This window comes from Pristiophorus japonicus, chromosome 5 (assembly GCF_044704955.1).
Source record: "Pristiophorus japonicus isolate sPriJap1 chromosome 5, sPriJap1.hap1, whole genome shotgun sequence".
Taxonomy (NCBI): Eukaryota; Metazoa; Chordata; class Chondrichthyes; family Pristiophoridae; genus Pristiophorus; species Pristiophorus japonicus.
In genome coordinates this window covers 236,317,084-236,335,181 of record NC_091981.1, presented here as the reverse complement: position 1 = coordinate 236,335,181, position 18,098 = coordinate 236,317,084, and the positions used below count along the sequence as shown (strand labels likewise).

Below are 18,098 nucleotides of genomic sequence, written 5' to 3'. Positions count from 1 at the left end.
AGCTGTCTGCACCTCGTTGTTAAACACCTTCCTCCTCCAACGCCTCTCCACCGTCGTCCAGCTGGATGGGACTGCATTAAAAACTCCAAATGAGTTCTGGTTGGGTTGGAAAGGAAAACTCTGAAGAGATTCATGCTTTCCTGCCACTGGACAACAACATAGAAACCCAGCTTTGTAGAATTTACAACTCACAGAGAGTTGAGAAGCAGCCACTACAACACTCTACAATGTTATACACCTTTTAGCAAAGTAAATAAGGAGGAAGCCTCGCATATGGCAAGCTCTATCTATCCCTAGCTATCACATGCTAGCATGCAGGAGGATGAGACACTGAAACAAATGTATGATACTTTTTTGTCAGTGATCATAGCCTATGCAGTGTTTCTTAATGAAAATTAATTAATTTACATCAATTAATGTGTGATCTAGAATGAAAATTACAGGTCCTCCAGCTATTTATAAATATATGTCAAGAAAGGAATAACATATTATATATATATTCATTAAATGTGATTTCCCTTCCCTTTACAAACTCTTATTGAGATTTGACTCTTGACCTGTATCAGATGGGAATCGGCAAAATTAGCAAGAGTGATAATCAGGCTCTCAGAGGTGTCACTCCACCATATCACTAGGAGCTACACAAACTTGAAAATGATGCAGAAACAACAGTAGAACTGTAATAAAATAACAAAAGGGACGAACAGTTGGTAACCAATAATCTGAACTGTGGAAAGTAAAAGCCTGTTGAAGGGAACTCAGAATTACAAACCAATTGTGTTATGGAGACTTGTGTTTAATATTCTTACCACTTTGAAAGGCACAATTACAACAGAGAAACTGAATAAAAATAAACCCTGAAGCATCACATTTAATTCTTTAAGTTTCGAATGTTTGCGGTTTTGAACTGCAAAGACTGTTTAGAATTCAGCATAGGCTATTGGGCATAATAAATCTCTCAATAACATAATCAGTAATGAAAGTGTTTCATTATGGAATGAAGAAACGGTTTAATCTAGGACTGTATAACCCTGCCAAAACCATTTCAAATGATAGAATTACATTGGTATCGTTTCTGTTGCAGTACTCAATAATATTTTTTCAGTTATACGTATACACAGAAATCAATGGAGTGTATTTATCTGCACCTGTGGTGGTGTGCAAAATATTTCAGGGGTTTGACTATATTCCAACATAAATGGAACTTACACCCTCATTGCATAAAGATGCTTACATTACAGCGATGGAAAATAAATGGGAAATTTAAGACTGGAATATCATATGGCATTTTCTCTCAGGTCTTGATTATATAATGTCTCTTTTCCCCTAGAGAATCATATAAATATTTATATTCAGTTAAAGTAATGAGTTTCTACAACCTGACAAAATTATTGTATCATGACTATGCATGGACTGGCATGCTATAAAAGAAAGAATATGCATTTATTTATGCAGCTCACTGTACAATAATTTTCTAATGAGGAGATAACTGGGGACACAATGGGTTAATACGTTGTCCTTTCACCTCTAGGATCTGGGTGTGAATCCAGTTCAAATGGGATTGAAGCCTCCTCTCTTTAGCAGGCTCTGATAGTTCTGGGTGGGTTTGAGCCCACAGCTCAAAATAGCACTAAACTGGCAACTTGTTTAAAGAGGCCGCAAGGATTTTTTAAAATCTTCTTGTCGAGGGTGAAATTTGATTTGCTTGGCCTAAAAATTTCATCTGGTGCTGTGCCTGCTCTCATCATAACACTTATTTTGCGCTACAACACAGCATACTGATGCACTGAGCTAGTTCAGTACGCGAGGAGGTCACTATCACAACGACAGATTCGGAGACCCATGAAAAAATGGGTCTCGACTGCCATCACCTAAATGGAAATTGGTCAATGTACTTTGAAGAGTGCCACCAGCTGCAACAAAATCATGTGTTGGTGATAAAAACACCTTGAACCTAAAGGAGCTTTTATATTTCAAATGTGTCATCATCACAGGCAGTCCCTCAAAACGAGGATGACTTGCTTCCACGTCAAAAAGGGATGAGTTCACAGGTATTTCAACGAAGGACCCGAACTACATCCTGAAGGGTGGAAGATGCCTGTGCGTCGATTTTTTTAAACGTGTGGTGGCCGTTACATACCAGCCACCACACAGGCTTGACAGAGCTAGGTCTTGGTCCAGTGGCAAGGATTAACCAAGACATGCTTTCTTCAACACTTTGCTCACTATAAAGTTTGAAAATAACTGACAAGATCGACAGCCATTTTATATCTTTCTAAAGGTGATACAGTGGACCCCTTTAAGTTTACGACTTAAAGAATCAGTTGTGCATCAGCTGGAGTACATTACCACTTCTAGGAAGTCTCACTACCAATGGCAAATTAATGGCCAATAATTTGCGGTCAGTGGTGAAGCAAAGGCTTTCACCGCTGGCCCCGAAGAAAGCTGCCCACAGAGAGCCCGTGATCTCTGTGGCAAGAAGTTGGCCTTTTTCAATGTGCAGTTGAGATTAGTGCAGTAATGTGTGATGTCAACAAGCAATCTAAGCAGCCGATCACTATGCAGAATTCTCACAGACAGGGCACTAGGAAGTAAAGAAGCTCCTTTTATTCTGACTTTCTAAAAATGTCACAGAGCAAAACAAAGATTGGGGCTCTCACATGGGGAAAAGGTAAACCTGAAATAAATATGAACAAACTTTATAAAAATACAATTTTTTTTTAAAGTTTCTTAAAAATTGTAATTAAAATTAGTTTTATAGGGCCATAAAGTTTGTTTAGCAGTCAATATGCTGTTAAAACCCCAGTTACACCTAATTCAACAAGACTTAACTTTTAATGTGGTATTTAACAGCGATAGTATTGCGGAAAAGCCCAAGTTTTTAAATCAGTTTCACCGATTACATTGAATGCTGGCTACGGGGATGGGCAGAAGCACAGCGCAGCCAGTGTCGGAGCAGTGAAGCACTGACCACAACTTCAGGATTTCCGCTTTATGGTGTGCATGCGCTAAATCCTGAAGTTGTGCTGCTCGTGCCCTGTTATTACCCACTGCAAATTCCGAGCCAATGATTCACATGAAACTCACACCATTACATTGTAGATTTGATTCTGATAAATTGAAAAAGATTTTGCTACACTGATGGCAAACCTGCAGTGTAACTGTGACATTATGAGCAGTGAATCTGTTTCTTCAGCTTCCCTGATGGCTCACTAAACTGCACCACCTGGTGTGTGACGGAGCCCATACAAACAAGAAAGATTCCAGGTTTGAGCCATAGGCTCTGATGAATTAGCTCATGTAAACCAGGGTAGCACTCATCGGCCTCAGAAAGGAATAGCAAAAATCACCAACCAAAGCTCTCACTCCTGTCCTTTGGTTGAAAGTGCATATTGGATAAAGGGTGGATCAGACTCAGTTGTAATGCCCTAACAGTCAAATATCTGGCCAACGACAAATGTCTTGGTTGACACTTGAAGAATACCCACTTGAGTGAGGTACCAGAGGGAAGCCAATACCCATGAACAATGCCACAATATAAGTCAGCACCAACAACAAACGAAAACAAGAGCAATGAGAAAAATGACCAGAAAATCTGTGTTCTTATGTATTATTTGTTATATATGTAAACCTGTATATACATTGTGTAGCCACCAGAGGGCTCATCCCCTGGAGTCCCAAGGGATCCCACATTCCCTTGGGAGCACAGGTACTTAAGGAGGCCTCACAGGCTGGAGAGGCACTCTAGAGACCTGCAATAAAAGACTATGGTCACACGTTACTTTGAGCTCACAATATCCAGTCAGACTCTTTATTTATACATAACAACTGGTGACGAGATACAGATGACAAACCCAACGATGCAGAGAACAGTGGGCATCCTGGAGAAATTTTCGGAGGGAGGAGATGATTGGGAAACCTACGTGGAGCGATTCGACCAATACTTCGTGGCCAACGAGCTGGAAGGAGAAGCGAATATCGCCAAATGAAGGGCGATTCTCCTCACCGTCTGCGGGGCACCAACGTATGACCTCATGAAAAATCTGCTTGCTCCAGCGAAATCCACAGAGAAATCGTACGATGATTTGTGCACGTTGGTCCGGGAGCATCTTAATCCGAAGGAAAGCGTTCTGATGGTGAGGTATCGGTTCTACACCTACAAAAGGTCTGAAGGCCAGGAAGTGGCGAGTTATGCCGCCGAGTTAAGACGCCTTGTTGGACATTGCGAATTTGAAGGACATTTGGAGCACATGCTCAGAGAAGTTTTCGTACCTGGCACTGGCCTTGAAGTGATACAACACGAGTGCTGCTACAAGTACTGTGAACAAAGTGATGTTGTTTTCAAATCGCAACGTACAGGGCAGGCCCCACATGCCTGCAGCTGCATGTCCGCAGATGTCTCAGAGTCCACTATCAAGGGTGATGAATGTAAGGCCATTAACACCTTGTTGGCGCTGCGGGGGTGATCATCGTTTTCATTCATGCCGCTTCAAAGGGTACGCTTGCAAGGACTGTGGAACAAAGGGACACCTCCAAAGTATGTGCAGGCGAGCTGCAAACCCTGTTAATCCTGCAAACCACCGTGTTGCAGAGGAGGACAGATCCACGATGAATCACGACGAACCAGAGCCTCAGACCGAGGAGGCAGAGGTATATGGGGTGCACAAATTTACCACAAAGTGCCCCCGATAATGCTGAAGGTTGAATTGAATGGACTACCGGTGTCAATGGAGCTGGACATGGGTGCGAGCCAGTCCATTATGTGCAAAAAAGACTTTCGATAAATTGTGGTGCAGCAAGGCCTTAAGGCCAGTCTTGACTCCCATTCACACGAAACTGAGAACTTACACAAAGGAACTGACTCCTGTAATCGGCAGTGCAACTGTAAAGATCTCCTACGATGGAGAGGTGCACAAGCTACCACTCTGGGTGGTACCAGGCGATGGTCCCACACTGCTCGGCAGGAGCTGGCTGGGAAAGATATGCTGGAACTGGGACGACATCAGAGCGCTCTCATCTGCTGACGACACTTCGTGTGCCCAGGTCTTAAACAAGTTCCCTTTGCTGTTCGAACCAGGCATCGGGAAGTTCCCAGGAGCAAAAGTGCAGATCCACCTAATTCCGGGGGTGCGACCCATCCATCACAAGGCGAGAATAGTCCTGTGCATGATGAGAGAAAGGGTAGAGATCGAGCTAGACTGGCTGTAACGAGAGGGCATCATTTCACTGATCGAATTCAACGAGTGGGCCAGTCCAATTGTTCCCGTCCTCAAGGGAGACGGCACCATCAGAATCTGTGGTGATTACAAAGTAACTATCAATTGTTTCTCCCTGCAGGATCAATACCCACTACCAAAAGCAGACGACCTGTTTGCTACGCTGGAAAGACGTTCACGAAGCTGGACTTGACCTCGGCCTACATGACGCAGGAGTGGAGGAATCATCGAACGGCTTCAACACGCACAAAGGTCTCTTCATCTACAACAGATGCCTGTTTGGAATACGATCAGCCACGGCGATATTACAGAGAAACATGGAAAGCTTACTGAAGTCGGTCCCGTGCTTGGTGGTCTTCCAGGATGTCATCTTGGTTATAGGTCGGGACACAATCAAGCATCTGCAGAACCTGAAGGAAGTTCTTAGTCGACTCAACCGCGTGGGGCTCAGGTTAAAACGCTCGAAGTGCGATTTCCTGGCGCCTGAAGTGGAGTTCCTGGGGAGAAGACAGAGGCAATCGAGAACCCACCAAGGCCACAGAACGTGGCGAAGCTGCGGTCATTTCTAGGACTCCTGAACTACTTTGGTAACTTCTTACCGGGTCTCAGCACACTGTTAGAACCTTACTGCGTAAAGGAGACGAATGGGTATGGGGCAAAAGCCAAGAAAATGCCTTTGTAAAAGCTAGAAAATTGTTATGCTCAAACAAATTGCTTGTGTTGGGCTAGTGGGACTTGGTACGAGTAAGGACACGGGTAGCCAATTTTTGGATCACCTCTAGTTTAAATAGGTAGAATGTGGGAGGCCAGCCAGGAGTAGTCAAGTCTCGAGGTAACAAAGACATGGATGAGGGCTTCAGCAGCGAATGAGCTGAGGGAAGGGCGGAGATGGGCGATGTTATGGAGGTGGAAATGGGCGGCCTTAGTTATGCTGCGGATATGTGGTAGAAAGCTCATTTCAGAAACAGTCTGTTTTATAAACTGACTGATTCAATGGAAGTCTCCTTTGTTTGCTGGCTGCCAAGTTCTTAAGTGAAATTTAAACTAAATTGTGGGAATAGGACACAAGTTCAATCTAATAAAAGGCAAATTTAGGACCAATATCAGGAAGATCTTCACACAAAAGTGATCAGTACATGGAATGGACACCCAGATAGAATAGTCAAGGCAAAACATTTGGAACTATTTTAGAACAAAATAGAATGGGATAGAAACATAGAACATAGATGCAGAAATAGGCCATTCGGGCCTTGATCCCTTTAGCCGTAAGGGCCATATCTAACTCCCTCTTGAATATATCCAATGAACTGGCATCAACAACTCTCTGCAATTCTGGAATTCCACAGGTTAACAACTCTCTAAGTGAAGAGGTTTCTCCTCATCTCAGTCCTAAATGGCCTACTTCTTATCCTAAGACTGTGTACCCTGGTTCTGGACTTCCCCAACATCGGGAACATTTTACCCGCATCAAACCTGTCCCATCCCGTCAGAATCTTGTATGTTTCGATGAGATCCCCTCTCATCCTTCTAAACTCCAATGTATAAAGGCCCAGTTGATCCAGTCTCTCCTCATATGTCAGTCCAGCCATCCCGGGAATCAGTCTGGTGAACCTTCGCTGCACTCCCTCAATAGCAAGAACATCCTTCCTCAGATTAGGAGACCAAAACTGAACACAATATTCCAGGTGAGGCCTCACCAAGGCCCTGTACAACTGCAGCAAGACCTCCCTGCTCCTATACTCAAATCCCCTAGCAATGAAGGCCAACATACCATTTGCCTTCTTCACCTCTCTACCTGCATGACAACTTTCAATGACTGATGAACCATGACACGCAGGTCTCGTTGCATCTCCCCTTTTCCTAATCTGCTGCCATTCAGATAAAATTCTGTCTTCGCATTTTTGCCCCCGAAGTGGATAACCTCACATTTATCCACATTATACTGCATCTGCCATGCATTTGCCCACTCACCTAACCTGTCCAAGTCACCCTGCAGCCTCTTAGCGTCCCCCTCATAGTGTCATCTGCAAACTTGGAGATATTACACTCAATTCCTTCGTCTAAATCATTGATGTATATTGTAAAGAGCTGAGGTCCCAGCACTGAGCCCAGCGGCACTCCACTAGTCACTGAAAAGGACCCTTTTTACCCGACTCTCTGCTTCCTGTCTGCCAACCAATTCTCTATCCACGTAAGTATATTACCCCCAATACCATGTGCTTTGATTTTGCACACCAATCTCTTGTATGGGACCTTGTCAAAAGCCTTTTGAAAGTCCAAATACACCACATCCACTGGTTCTTCCCTGTCCACTCTACTAGTTACATCCTCAAAAAATTCCAGAAGATTTGTCAAGCATGATTTCTCCTTCATAAATCCATGCTGACTTGGACCGAACCTGTCACTGCTTTCCAAATGCGCTGCTATTTCATCTTTAATAATTGATTCCAACATTTTCCCCACTACTGATGTCAGGCTAACCGGTCTATAATTACCGCTTTCTCTCTCCCTCCTTTTTTAAAAAGTGGTGATACATTAGCTACCCTCCAGTCCATAGGAACTGATCCAGAGTCTATAGTCTGTTGGAAAATGATCACCAATGCATCCACTGTTTCTAGGGCCACTTACTTAAGTACTCTGGGATGCAGACTATCAGGCCCTGGGGATTTATCGGCCTTCAATCCCATCAATTTCCCTAACACAATTTCCCGCCTAATAAGGATATCCTTCAGTTCCTCCTTCTCACTAGACACTCGGTCCCCTAGTACTTCCGGAAGGTTATTTGTGTCTTCCTTCATGAAGACAGAACCAAAGTATTTGTTCAATTAGTCTGCCATTTCTTTGTTCCTCATTATAAATTCACCTGAATCCGACTGCAAGGGACCTACGTTTGTCTTAACTAATCTTTTTCTCTTCACATATCTATAGAAGCTTTTGTAGTCAGTTTTTATGTTCCCGGCAAGCTTCTTCTCGTACTCTATTTTCCCCCTCTTAATTAAACCCTTTGTCCTCCTCTGCTGAATTCTAAATTTCTCCCAGTCCTCAGGTTTGCTGCTTTTTCTGGCCAATTTATATACCTCTTCCTTGGACCTATCCTTAATTTCCCTTGTTAGCCACAGTTGAGCCACCTTCTCCATTTAATTTTTACTCCAGTCAGGGATGTACAATTACTGAAGTTCACCCATTTGACCTTTAAATGTTTGCCATTGCTTATCCACTATCAACTCTTTAAGTATCATTTGCCAGTCTATTCTAGCCAATTCATGCCTCATACCGTCAAAGTTACCTTTCCTTAAGTTCAGGACCCTAGTTTTCTGAATTAACTGTGTCACTCTCCATCTTAATAAAGAATTCTACCATTTTATGGTCACTCTTCCCCAAGGGGCCTCACACAACAAGATTGCTAATTAGTCCTTTCTCATTACACATCACCCAGTCTAAGATGGCCAGCTCCTTAGTTGGTTCCTCGACATGTTGGTCTAGAAAACCATCCCTAATACACTCCAGGAATTCCTCCTCCACCAATTTGGTTAGCCCAATCAATATGTAAATTAAAGTCACCCATGATAACTGCTGTACCTTTATTGCATGCATCCCTAATTTCTTGTTTGATGCAGTCCCCAACATTACTACTACTACTACTACTACTACTGTTTGGTGGTCTGTACACAACTCCCACTAGCGTTTTCTGCCCCTTGGTATTCCGTAGCTCCACCCATACCGATTCCACATCATCCAAGCTAATGTCCTTTCTTACTATTGCATTAATTTCCTCTTTAACCAGCAATGCCACCCCGCCTCCTTTTCATTTCTGTCTATCCTTCCTAAATGTTGAATACCCCTGGATGTTGAGTTCCCAGCCGTGGTCACCCTGGAGCCATGTCTCCGTGATGCCAATTACATCATACCCGTTAACTACTATCTGCGCAGTTAATTCGTCCACCTTATTCCGAATACTCCTCGCATTGAGGCACAGAGCCTTCAGGCTTGTCTTTCTAACACACTTTGCCCCTTTAGAATTTTGCTGTAATGTGGCCCTTTTTGCTTTTTGTGTTCGGTTTCTCTGCCCTCCACTTTTACTTTTCTTTTTATCTTTTGCTTCTGCCCCATTCTACTTCCCTCTGTCTCCCTGCATAGGTTCCCACCCCCCTGCCATATTAGTTTAACTCCTCTCCAACAGCACTAGCAAACACTCCCCCTTGGACATTGATTCCGGTCCTGCCCAGGTGCAGACCGTCCGGTTTGTACTGGTCCCACCTCCCCCAGAACCGGTTCCAATGTCCCAGGAATTTGAATCCCTCCCTTCTGCACCACTCCTCAAGCCACATATTCATCTGAGCTATCCTGCGATTCCTACTCTGACTAGCACTTGGCACTGGTAGCAATCCTGAGATTACTAGTTTTGGGGTCCTACTTTTTAATTTAGCTCCTAGCTCCCTAAATTTGTCTTGTAGGACCTCATCCATGAATGTAGGGCCTTTCTGGATGGGCAAGGTAAGATGGCTGAAATGGCATTCCTCATCCGTACTGATCTTGCGAGATTAGTTTCGGCTGCCTCAATCTAGTTTCTAATGGGTGAATGCCTACAGAACAAAACGGTCCCTGATTTGGTATTGAATGGTAATCTGACTCCAAAAGGCCACAGGATGCCTGATATAGGAAAAGGAAAAAAATTGTCACACTCAGGAGCTCTACTGAATTTGTGCAGATGTATGCTATTGAGCCAAAACAGAAGGCATGTTGAGCAGGCTGTGCTATAACTGGCCTCAAAGTGCTTGATACTGACATTGTGTGACTGAAATTGGAACTTGTGGTGCACAGCACTAATATCCCTCACCTTCATCATGAAAAAATGTGTTTAACGGCTTTAATCATGGTCTTACATAGGCTGGCCCAGATACTTCAGATTTAAAGTTAAAAAAACTACTCACCAGTTCTGTTCCCTTTTCTCGAGTCACAAAGTATTGCTCTGGGGTTAACTTCTTTTGCCAATCAACATTTACAGTTGTTTCATCATATCGGGTCAGTGATCTCAAACCTATATAAAAATAAACATGAGATAAATGCTATGAACTATTCTTAAGATATCTGATAAAAGGAAAGAGGGCTAGAATGCTCTCGTAATGTGTTGTTCCAGCTCTTAACCGTGAATATTTAAGTTTCAAATCTATCTTCCACTACTTCTATGGGTTGAGAGTGACAGTATGGACTGATAGAGATGGATCTTCACCATACTGGTAGATGCAAATAAAATTGTTTTATAAATTGTAGTGATTATACAGCTTCTTTTATGTAAATGAAACATTATCTTCATAAAACGTGAGACCACTCTGTATTCAACATAATTTATTGAATTTTTAACTTGTGGCAACTGTAGCTGATAAAGAAAAAAAAATAAACAACAAAACAAAGCAAATATGTCACCAGGTGGCAATGCCAAGTGAGAGAAACAGATTTAATGTTTCAGTTCGATGACCTTTTGTCAGAACGTTTCAAGTTAACTCTGTTTCTCTCTTCACAGATGCTGCCTGACCTGAGTATTTCCAGAATTTTCTGTTTTTATTTCAGATTTTCAGCATCCGCAGTATTTTGCTTTCGTATAATTTGAGACAGACTCTATAAAGGTTTTACTGTACTGTAGGATTTAAAAAATCAAATATATGCAACACTATCAATGTTAATTTGACACCTTCAGACAGCTGTAACTGCCTCATTAGCATTAAAGAAGCAAGCTCCCAGTGTATTGCCCATACTGGGAACTCACAAGTTTGAGTAGGAGATCTGATGTGCTTTAAATGCCTGCAGCTGGGTCTTAAAGGGGAAAGGATTTGTGGCTGTGTAATTTATATTACAATAGCAAAAAATATGAAGCAGGCAGGCTGAAGAAACAGTACTGAGACCTAAGGTTATCAGTTGGCAATAATGAAGTCTGTGGGAGCAAGCATACCTCATTGTCAGCCAAGTCCATAGGACCCATTGAAGAGTGGTCCGAAGTACACGGGAGGAAGTGGCAATTGGCAACCCATGTCAGGGACTTCTAAGAGACATGATTTTAAGTATGTAAGAAGTTCAAGAGACTTCAGTTAGTCATAGTACATCAGTCATTGAAGGTTGGCATGCAGGTACAGCAGGCGGTTAAGAAAGAAAATGGAATGTTAGCCTTCATAGCGAGGGGATTTGAGTACAGGGGCAGGGAGGTGTTGCTACAGTTGTACAGGGCTTTGGAGAGGCCACACATGGAGTATTGTGTGCAGTTTTGGTCTCCTAACTTGAGGAAGGACGTTCTTGCTGTTGAGGGAGTGCAGCGAAGGTTCACCAGACTGATTCCCGGGATGGCGGGACTGACATATCAAGAAAGACTGGATCAACTGGGCTTGTATTCACTGGAGTTCAGAAGAATGAGAGGGGATCTCATAGAAACGTTCAGAATTCTGACGGGTTTAGACAGGTTAGATGCAGGAAGAATGTTCCCAATGTTGGGGAAGTCCAGAACCAGGGGTCACAGTCTAAGGATAAGGGGTAAGCCATTTAGGACCGAGATGAGGAGAAACTTCTTCACCCAGAGAGTGGTGAACCTGTGGAATTCTCTACCACAGGAAGTTGTTGAGGCCAATTCACTAAATATATTCAAAAAGGAGTTAGATGTAGTCCTTACTACTAGGGGGATCAAGGGGTGTGGCAAGAAAGTAGGAATGGGTACTGAGGTTGCATGTTCAGCCATGAACTCATTGAATGGTGGTGCAGGCTCGAAGGGCCGAATGGCCTACTCCTGCACCTATTTTCTATGTTTTCTATGTTTCTGCTAAGATTCGTCCAAACACCATAACATTCTCCACAGTATGCTTTACATACTGCACTCTTTCAGTACCTACACTCTATCTTTCACTTATTTTGGGGCTTAGCATGCACATCAATTTCCCATAAGCCACCTCTGACATCCTCAACAATTACCTGCAATGCATAATCTTCAGAGAAAGCTGCACTTTACTGTCCATCCTCATCAATGTTAATCAATGAAGCATGTTTATGAATCACATACGCTGTTTCCGCAAATCAACCAATTGCTAATTAATGTGTATCCTTCTAACAACATCACGTCATTATCTTTGCTTCTCCCCTTGCAAGAGATGGCACAAAACCATTGAGAATAGACCCATGTAGGAGGAAGGCCTCAAAATTAACACCCACTGCTTCGGAAGAGGCGGCATTTATTCTATTTGGCACAGAGGAGGTAGAGGTTGTACAGCAATACAGTCCTGAGACATTGCTTTTGGATCCCTATCGTATGCTCCAGCACGATCCTGGTAGCTGCATGTGCCCAGTTGTCAGGATCCTGAGCCGGAATCTGCATGTATCTGTCAGGTGACATTAGCCATGATTGCAATGGGCATTCTTTGCTCCCTGTAGTCAACCGTGCAATTTCCTTTGTGGCCCAGGTAATGCAGGCACTTTTGGTTGTCGGAGAATTAAGGTAGTGTGGCTTGCCCCTGAGGTAGACAGTATCGACATATATAATGATTACACACAAGTTGCACTCTGAGGGAGTTTTAAGATCATTGGGAAATTAGGAGACTTTTTAAATTACGCAGCAAGCTGTTATGATCTGGAATGCACTGCTTGAAAGGGTGGTGGACACAGATTCAGTAGTAGCTTTCAAAAGAGAATTTGGTATAAACTTGAAAAGGCAAAATTTGCAGGGCTATGGGGAAAGACTAATTAGATAGTTCTTTCAAAGAGCCAGCACAGGCATGACGGACTGAATGTCCTCCTTCTGTGCTGTATGATTCTATATCCCTTATGGTTCATATAGCTAACAAGAATTGTAAGCAGGTGGCCTTAGAATCAAATATTTTCCATCAATGATCCCCTTGACTTGAAGCAATCCTGCCATTCACAACAAATTCACATTTTCTGCAGTGGATTTTCAACTCGGACAGGAATCACTTGGCTGGCTTTTGCAAACAGTGCAATTAGTGTATGCACCTGTGGGTGGCAGGCATTTGAGGTATACTTGGCCCACATTCATGTGGCTTGGAGGGTAGTTTATTGGTGTGCTGTAACCTGATCTGCTGAACATTCTTCGCTTCCTTTAGGAAACATAACTATGGGAAACCCTATGCTTATATTTTAACATTCATCTAGGTAGCACCTAACAAATTTTCCCAAGGCTGAACAAATGAAAAACTCACACACAAAAAATTGTAAATTAGGCTGTTCATAGCTAGCACACCGGTAGAGTGCTGTCTTAAGAAAGGTCTGCATTTCTTTTATACTTTCCAAAATGTTACACACTTGTTTTCAATGAGCATCACTTGCAAAGAGCATACTTAGGGCACAAACACAGAACTGTACGTGTTGTCTTCGGTTGTGTAAAAGTCCCTGAACGAGTCAGTCTGACAGCCCTTTGGATTGACATCACTGTGGTGTCAGGTGTTCTTTTTTAAATAGCTCAGCGAGTTCCTTCTAAGCATTGTTAATTCTCATATAAAGTTGAATTTAATGTTTACTGACTGTAGGTGCACCTACTCATGCTCTCCAATTTTAATGGCATAGAGTTTTCTTCAGAGCAGGGACATTCCAAATGGAGCCAGGCAGTATAAATGAGGTACTGCCTGGCTGGAACAAATAGAAAGAATGTGGATTTATGTACCGCCTTTCATAAGCTCAGGATGTTTATGGCATTTCACAGCCAATGATTATTTTGAAATGAACTCACTGTTCTAACGTAGGGGAAGGAGGCTGCCAATTTGCAGAGCAAATTGTTTGAACTGAGCTAAATAGCACCAGGCGAACTCCCTGACCTTCTTCAAATAGTACCATGGGATCTTTTACATACACTTGAGAGGGCAGACACGTCCTAGGTTTAATATCTGAAAGACAGCAGGGCTGACTGTACAGCGCTCCTTTGCTTGCCTAGATAATGTGTTCCATTCTCTGGAGTGGAACTTGAACCCACAGCTTTCTGACTCAGGTGAGAATGTTAGCACTGAGCCAAGGCTAACACCTGTACTGGGTATGGTGGGGAAGCGACTCTTGATCACATAATGAGGCAGATTTTCCAGTCCTTTGCGTTCTGATTTTCACCCTAGAGGGGCGGCAATCAGGTTTTCTGGGCGGGCGGTCAGCCTCCAGTGCCCCGTGGGGGGTTTTCGGGGCCGGTTTTGCGGCGCCGCTGAACACTGCCCGGAAGAGCTGCGTCGGTGTACAACACCCTTGGTTGTGACACTGGCACACTTTTTGACTCTCGTACGCCCCGCAGCGTGCACTGCAGTGACCGCCTGGGAAAGTGGGCAGTCCAACCTCTACTGACTGCAGAGGTAAGTAATGCGGTCCTAAAGTAAGTGTGATAGTTTTTTCTTTTAATCTTCTTTTGCGATTTATGTTGTGCTGGAATGGGCTATGTATTGGGAATGTTTTTGTGGGGGCTTTTTCGAGGTTTTCTTTCTCCCCAGGCATCTCTCGGAGCGCTCCTGGGCCGGCTCTTTAGCTCGGGATCATCCCACACTGATCATCATCATAGGCAGTACCTCGAAGCAAGGATGACTTGCTTCCATGCCAAAAAGGGATGAGTTCACAGGTGTTTCAATAAAGGACCTAATATTCCAGGTCCTGAACTACATCGTGAAGGGTGGAACATGCCTGTGCGTGGATTTTTTTAACGTGTGGTGGCCGTTGTACACCAGCCACCACACGGGCTTGACAGAGCTAGGTCTTGGTCCAGTGGCAAGGATTATCCAAGACTAACTGGAAACCAGCTCTGCTGCACAGACCGAGCGCACACACATATCGCAGTGTGGGCTGGCCCGTGCTCGTCTCTTCTGGGCCCCAGATTCACGCCTCTCCTGGGCCCCGGTCGCTTCCATATTAACGTCTTGAGAGGTGTACAATGCCTCCCTTAGCGCTGCTCATCAGACTCAAGGGCCAGCTGCTCAATTTTGATAACTGAGGCGCAAACTGTTCCCGGACGCAAAATTTACCGCGCCGCCGCCATTACAGCCCCGAAATCATTAAAGCCGAAAATCCAGCCCAATATATTGATAGACTTAAATGTTGGGGGTATGATTAAGAAGTTTACAGATGACACTAAAATAGGCTGTGTGGTTGTTAATGAAGAAGAAAGCTGCGGACTGACTGCAGGAAGATATCAATGTAGTGGTCAGGTGGGCAGAACAGTGGCAAATGGAATGCAATCCAGAAAAGTTTGAGGTAATGCATTTGGGGAGGTCTAACAAGGCAAAGAAATACACATTAAATGGTACGACATTCAAAAGTGCAAAGGAACAAAGGGACCTTGGAGTGCAGGTCCATAGATCCCGGAAGGTAGCAAGCCAGGTAGATAAGGTGGTTAAGAAGACATATGGAATACTTGCCTTTATTAGTCAAGGCATGGAATACAAGAGCAAGGACGTTATGCTTGAACTGTATTAAAACTGGTTAGACCACAGCTGGAGTACTGTGTGCAGTTCTGGTTACCAAATTACAGGAAAGATGTGATTGCACTGGAAAGGGTGCAGAGGAGATTTACAAGAATGTTGCCTGGACTGGACTGGAGAGTTTTGGCTATGAGGAAAGATTGGAGATGCTGGGTCTGTTTTCTTTGGAACAGGTGGAGGATGAGGGGAGACCTGATTGAGGTGTATACAATTATGAGGGGCCTGGATAGAGTGGATAGGAAGGACCTGTTTCCCTCAGCAGAGGGGTCAACACCAGAGGGCATATATGTAAAGTAATGGGGGGAGGTTTAGAGGAGATATGAGGGGTAAGCTCTTCACCCAGAGGGTTGTGAGGGTCTTGAACTCACTGCCTGAAAGGGTGGTAGAGCAGGAAGCCTTACCACATTTAAAAATATTTGGATGTGCACTTAAAGTGCTGTAACCTACAAAGCTACCAACCAAGAGCTGGAAAGTGAGATTAGGTTGGATAGCTCTTGGTCGGCCATTGCGGACATGATGGGCCGAAATGGCCTCCTTCTGTGCTGTAAATAGAAACATAGAGCCTGCACCACCATTCAATATGATCATGGCTGATCATGCAACTTCAGTACCCCATTCCTGCTTTCTCTCCATACCCCTTGATCCCTTAAGCCATAAGGGCCACATCTAACTCCCTTTTGAATATATCTAACAAACTGGCCTCAACAACTTTCTGTGGTAGAGAATTCCACAGGTTCACAATTCTCTGATTGAAGAAGTTTCTCCTCATCTCAGTCCTAAATGGCTTATCCCTTATTCTTAGACTGTGACCCCTGGTTCTGGACTTTCCCAACATCAGGAACATTCTTCCTGCATCTAACCTGTCCAATCCCATCAGAATTTTATATGTTTCTATGAGATCCCCTCTCATTCTTCTAAATTGCAGTGAATACAAGCTTAGTCAATCCAGTCTTTCTTCATATATCCCAGGAATCAGTCTGATGAACCTTCGCTGCACTCCCTCAATAGCAAGAATGTCCTTTCTCATATTAGGAGCACAAAACTGTACACAATATTCAAGGTGTGACCTCACCAAGGTCCTGTACAACTGCAGTAAGACCTCCCTGCTCCTATACTCAAATCCTCTCGCCATGAAGGCCAACATGCCATTTGCCGCCTGCTGTACCTGCATGCCAACTTTCAATGACTGATGTACCATGACACCCAGGTCTCGTTGCACCTCCCCTTTCCCTAATCAATCACCATTCAGATAATATTCTGCCTTCCTGTTGTTGCCACCAAAGTGGATTCTATGATTCTTAACTCACAATCAAAACACATGATGGCTGCAGGCACCACCTTCTCGCTATGATTACAATACAGGTATTTCTGAGCGTAGCAACGGTTTCTACGCAACAATATAAAAACCAGGGTGAATGGGAAACGGAACAAACAGTGCTCTGACCTCCCAACGGGGCTCAATGTTTACATTTCAAAGATCAAACCGATTCCTCCCCACCCCATAGATCTTTGAAGCAGCACGAAGACCCAGGCATTTGAAGTTGCAGTGGTGTTTGCCGGTTTGGCCACACTAGCACAGAATGTCGCTTCCATATAAAACAATCCCTAGTTACCCCACTGCTGCCCTGACCGCTCCCTCCCAGGCGGCGGGAGAAGCACAGTGGTGTCAGCAGTCTTGGCGCAAGAGCTGCCGACTGGATTTCTTTTTGCTTATGTCTTTAATAACCAGTGAAATCGCAATACGCCAAAACGCCACATTACTCGTTCGAGTGGAATAAAACTGGACCTTTCGTTACATTTCCAAGCGCAATATTTTCCCGTGTAAACGCACGAAGCGTATCCATGTCAGTGTCGTGGCCCGTTGCTTTTATTTTTACCCAAAAGCAACTCCTCCGGAAGCAGCAGATGTGCACACTGAGCGCACTGGAAATTTCCACAGATCGCCGCCGCTCACACCGCAGGGGAAGCGAAGCGAAGCCCAGCCCCAGCCCCAGCCCTACCTACCCGCCTCGGTGTGGATGTGGATGTGCCGTCGCCACTCAACACTTCTCGATGCAATGACGGCTTGGGGAAAGTTTTCTCTGAAAAAAACTTTGGAGAAACGAGCGACAAATCGAGCCATGGTTCGCTCTGAGATGCGATGTTGTGCCGGAGCTGACGTCGCCGGGTTATTAGCATCTTTTACCATATTTGTCAGTGTGTCAAAGGGCAAAACAGGCAGGGGTGAGTGAGTGCAAGAGACGCGTGCAGCTTTCAGAATAGGGGATTAGCCGTTTCTTGCAAAGATCCTCGGTCGAAATACAGTGCCGGTTTGTTTTATTTTTTCCTTGTGCATGTTTAAACGAGTACTCTTTTAACCCTTTTGCTCTCATTATAACTGTTCCAGGAAATCGGTGACTGTATGAGAAAAAGGCAGGGATACGGAGACGTATTTGCTCCAGATACCTCT

At 44.0% G+C, this 18,098-nt stretch overlaps 1 protein-coding gene across 2 annotated transcripts in view; it reads right to left on the bottom strand.

Moving 5' to 3' along the window:
- msrb2 (methionine sulfoxide reductase B2) overlaps positions 1-17,830 on the bottom strand; it is a 34,744-nt gene extending 16,914 nt beyond the window's left edge. The window contains exons 1-2 of one of the 2 annotated variants that reach the window (XM_070881411.1): positions 17,654-17,830; positions 10,148-10,254 (exon numbers count right to left, since the gene is read on the bottom strand). In XM_070881411.1, coding sequence (XP_070737512.1) covers positions 10,148-10,254; positions 17,654-17,771 — 225 coding nt within the window. In that variant the 5' untranslated portion in view covers positions 17,772-17,830. Of the gene's footprint in view, positions 1-10,147; positions 10,255-17,435; positions 17,516-17,653 lie in introns of those variants that run through there. The other variant, XM_070881412.1, reaches the window with a different exon arrangement.
- Positions 17,831-18,098: the final 268 nt, after the last annotated feature.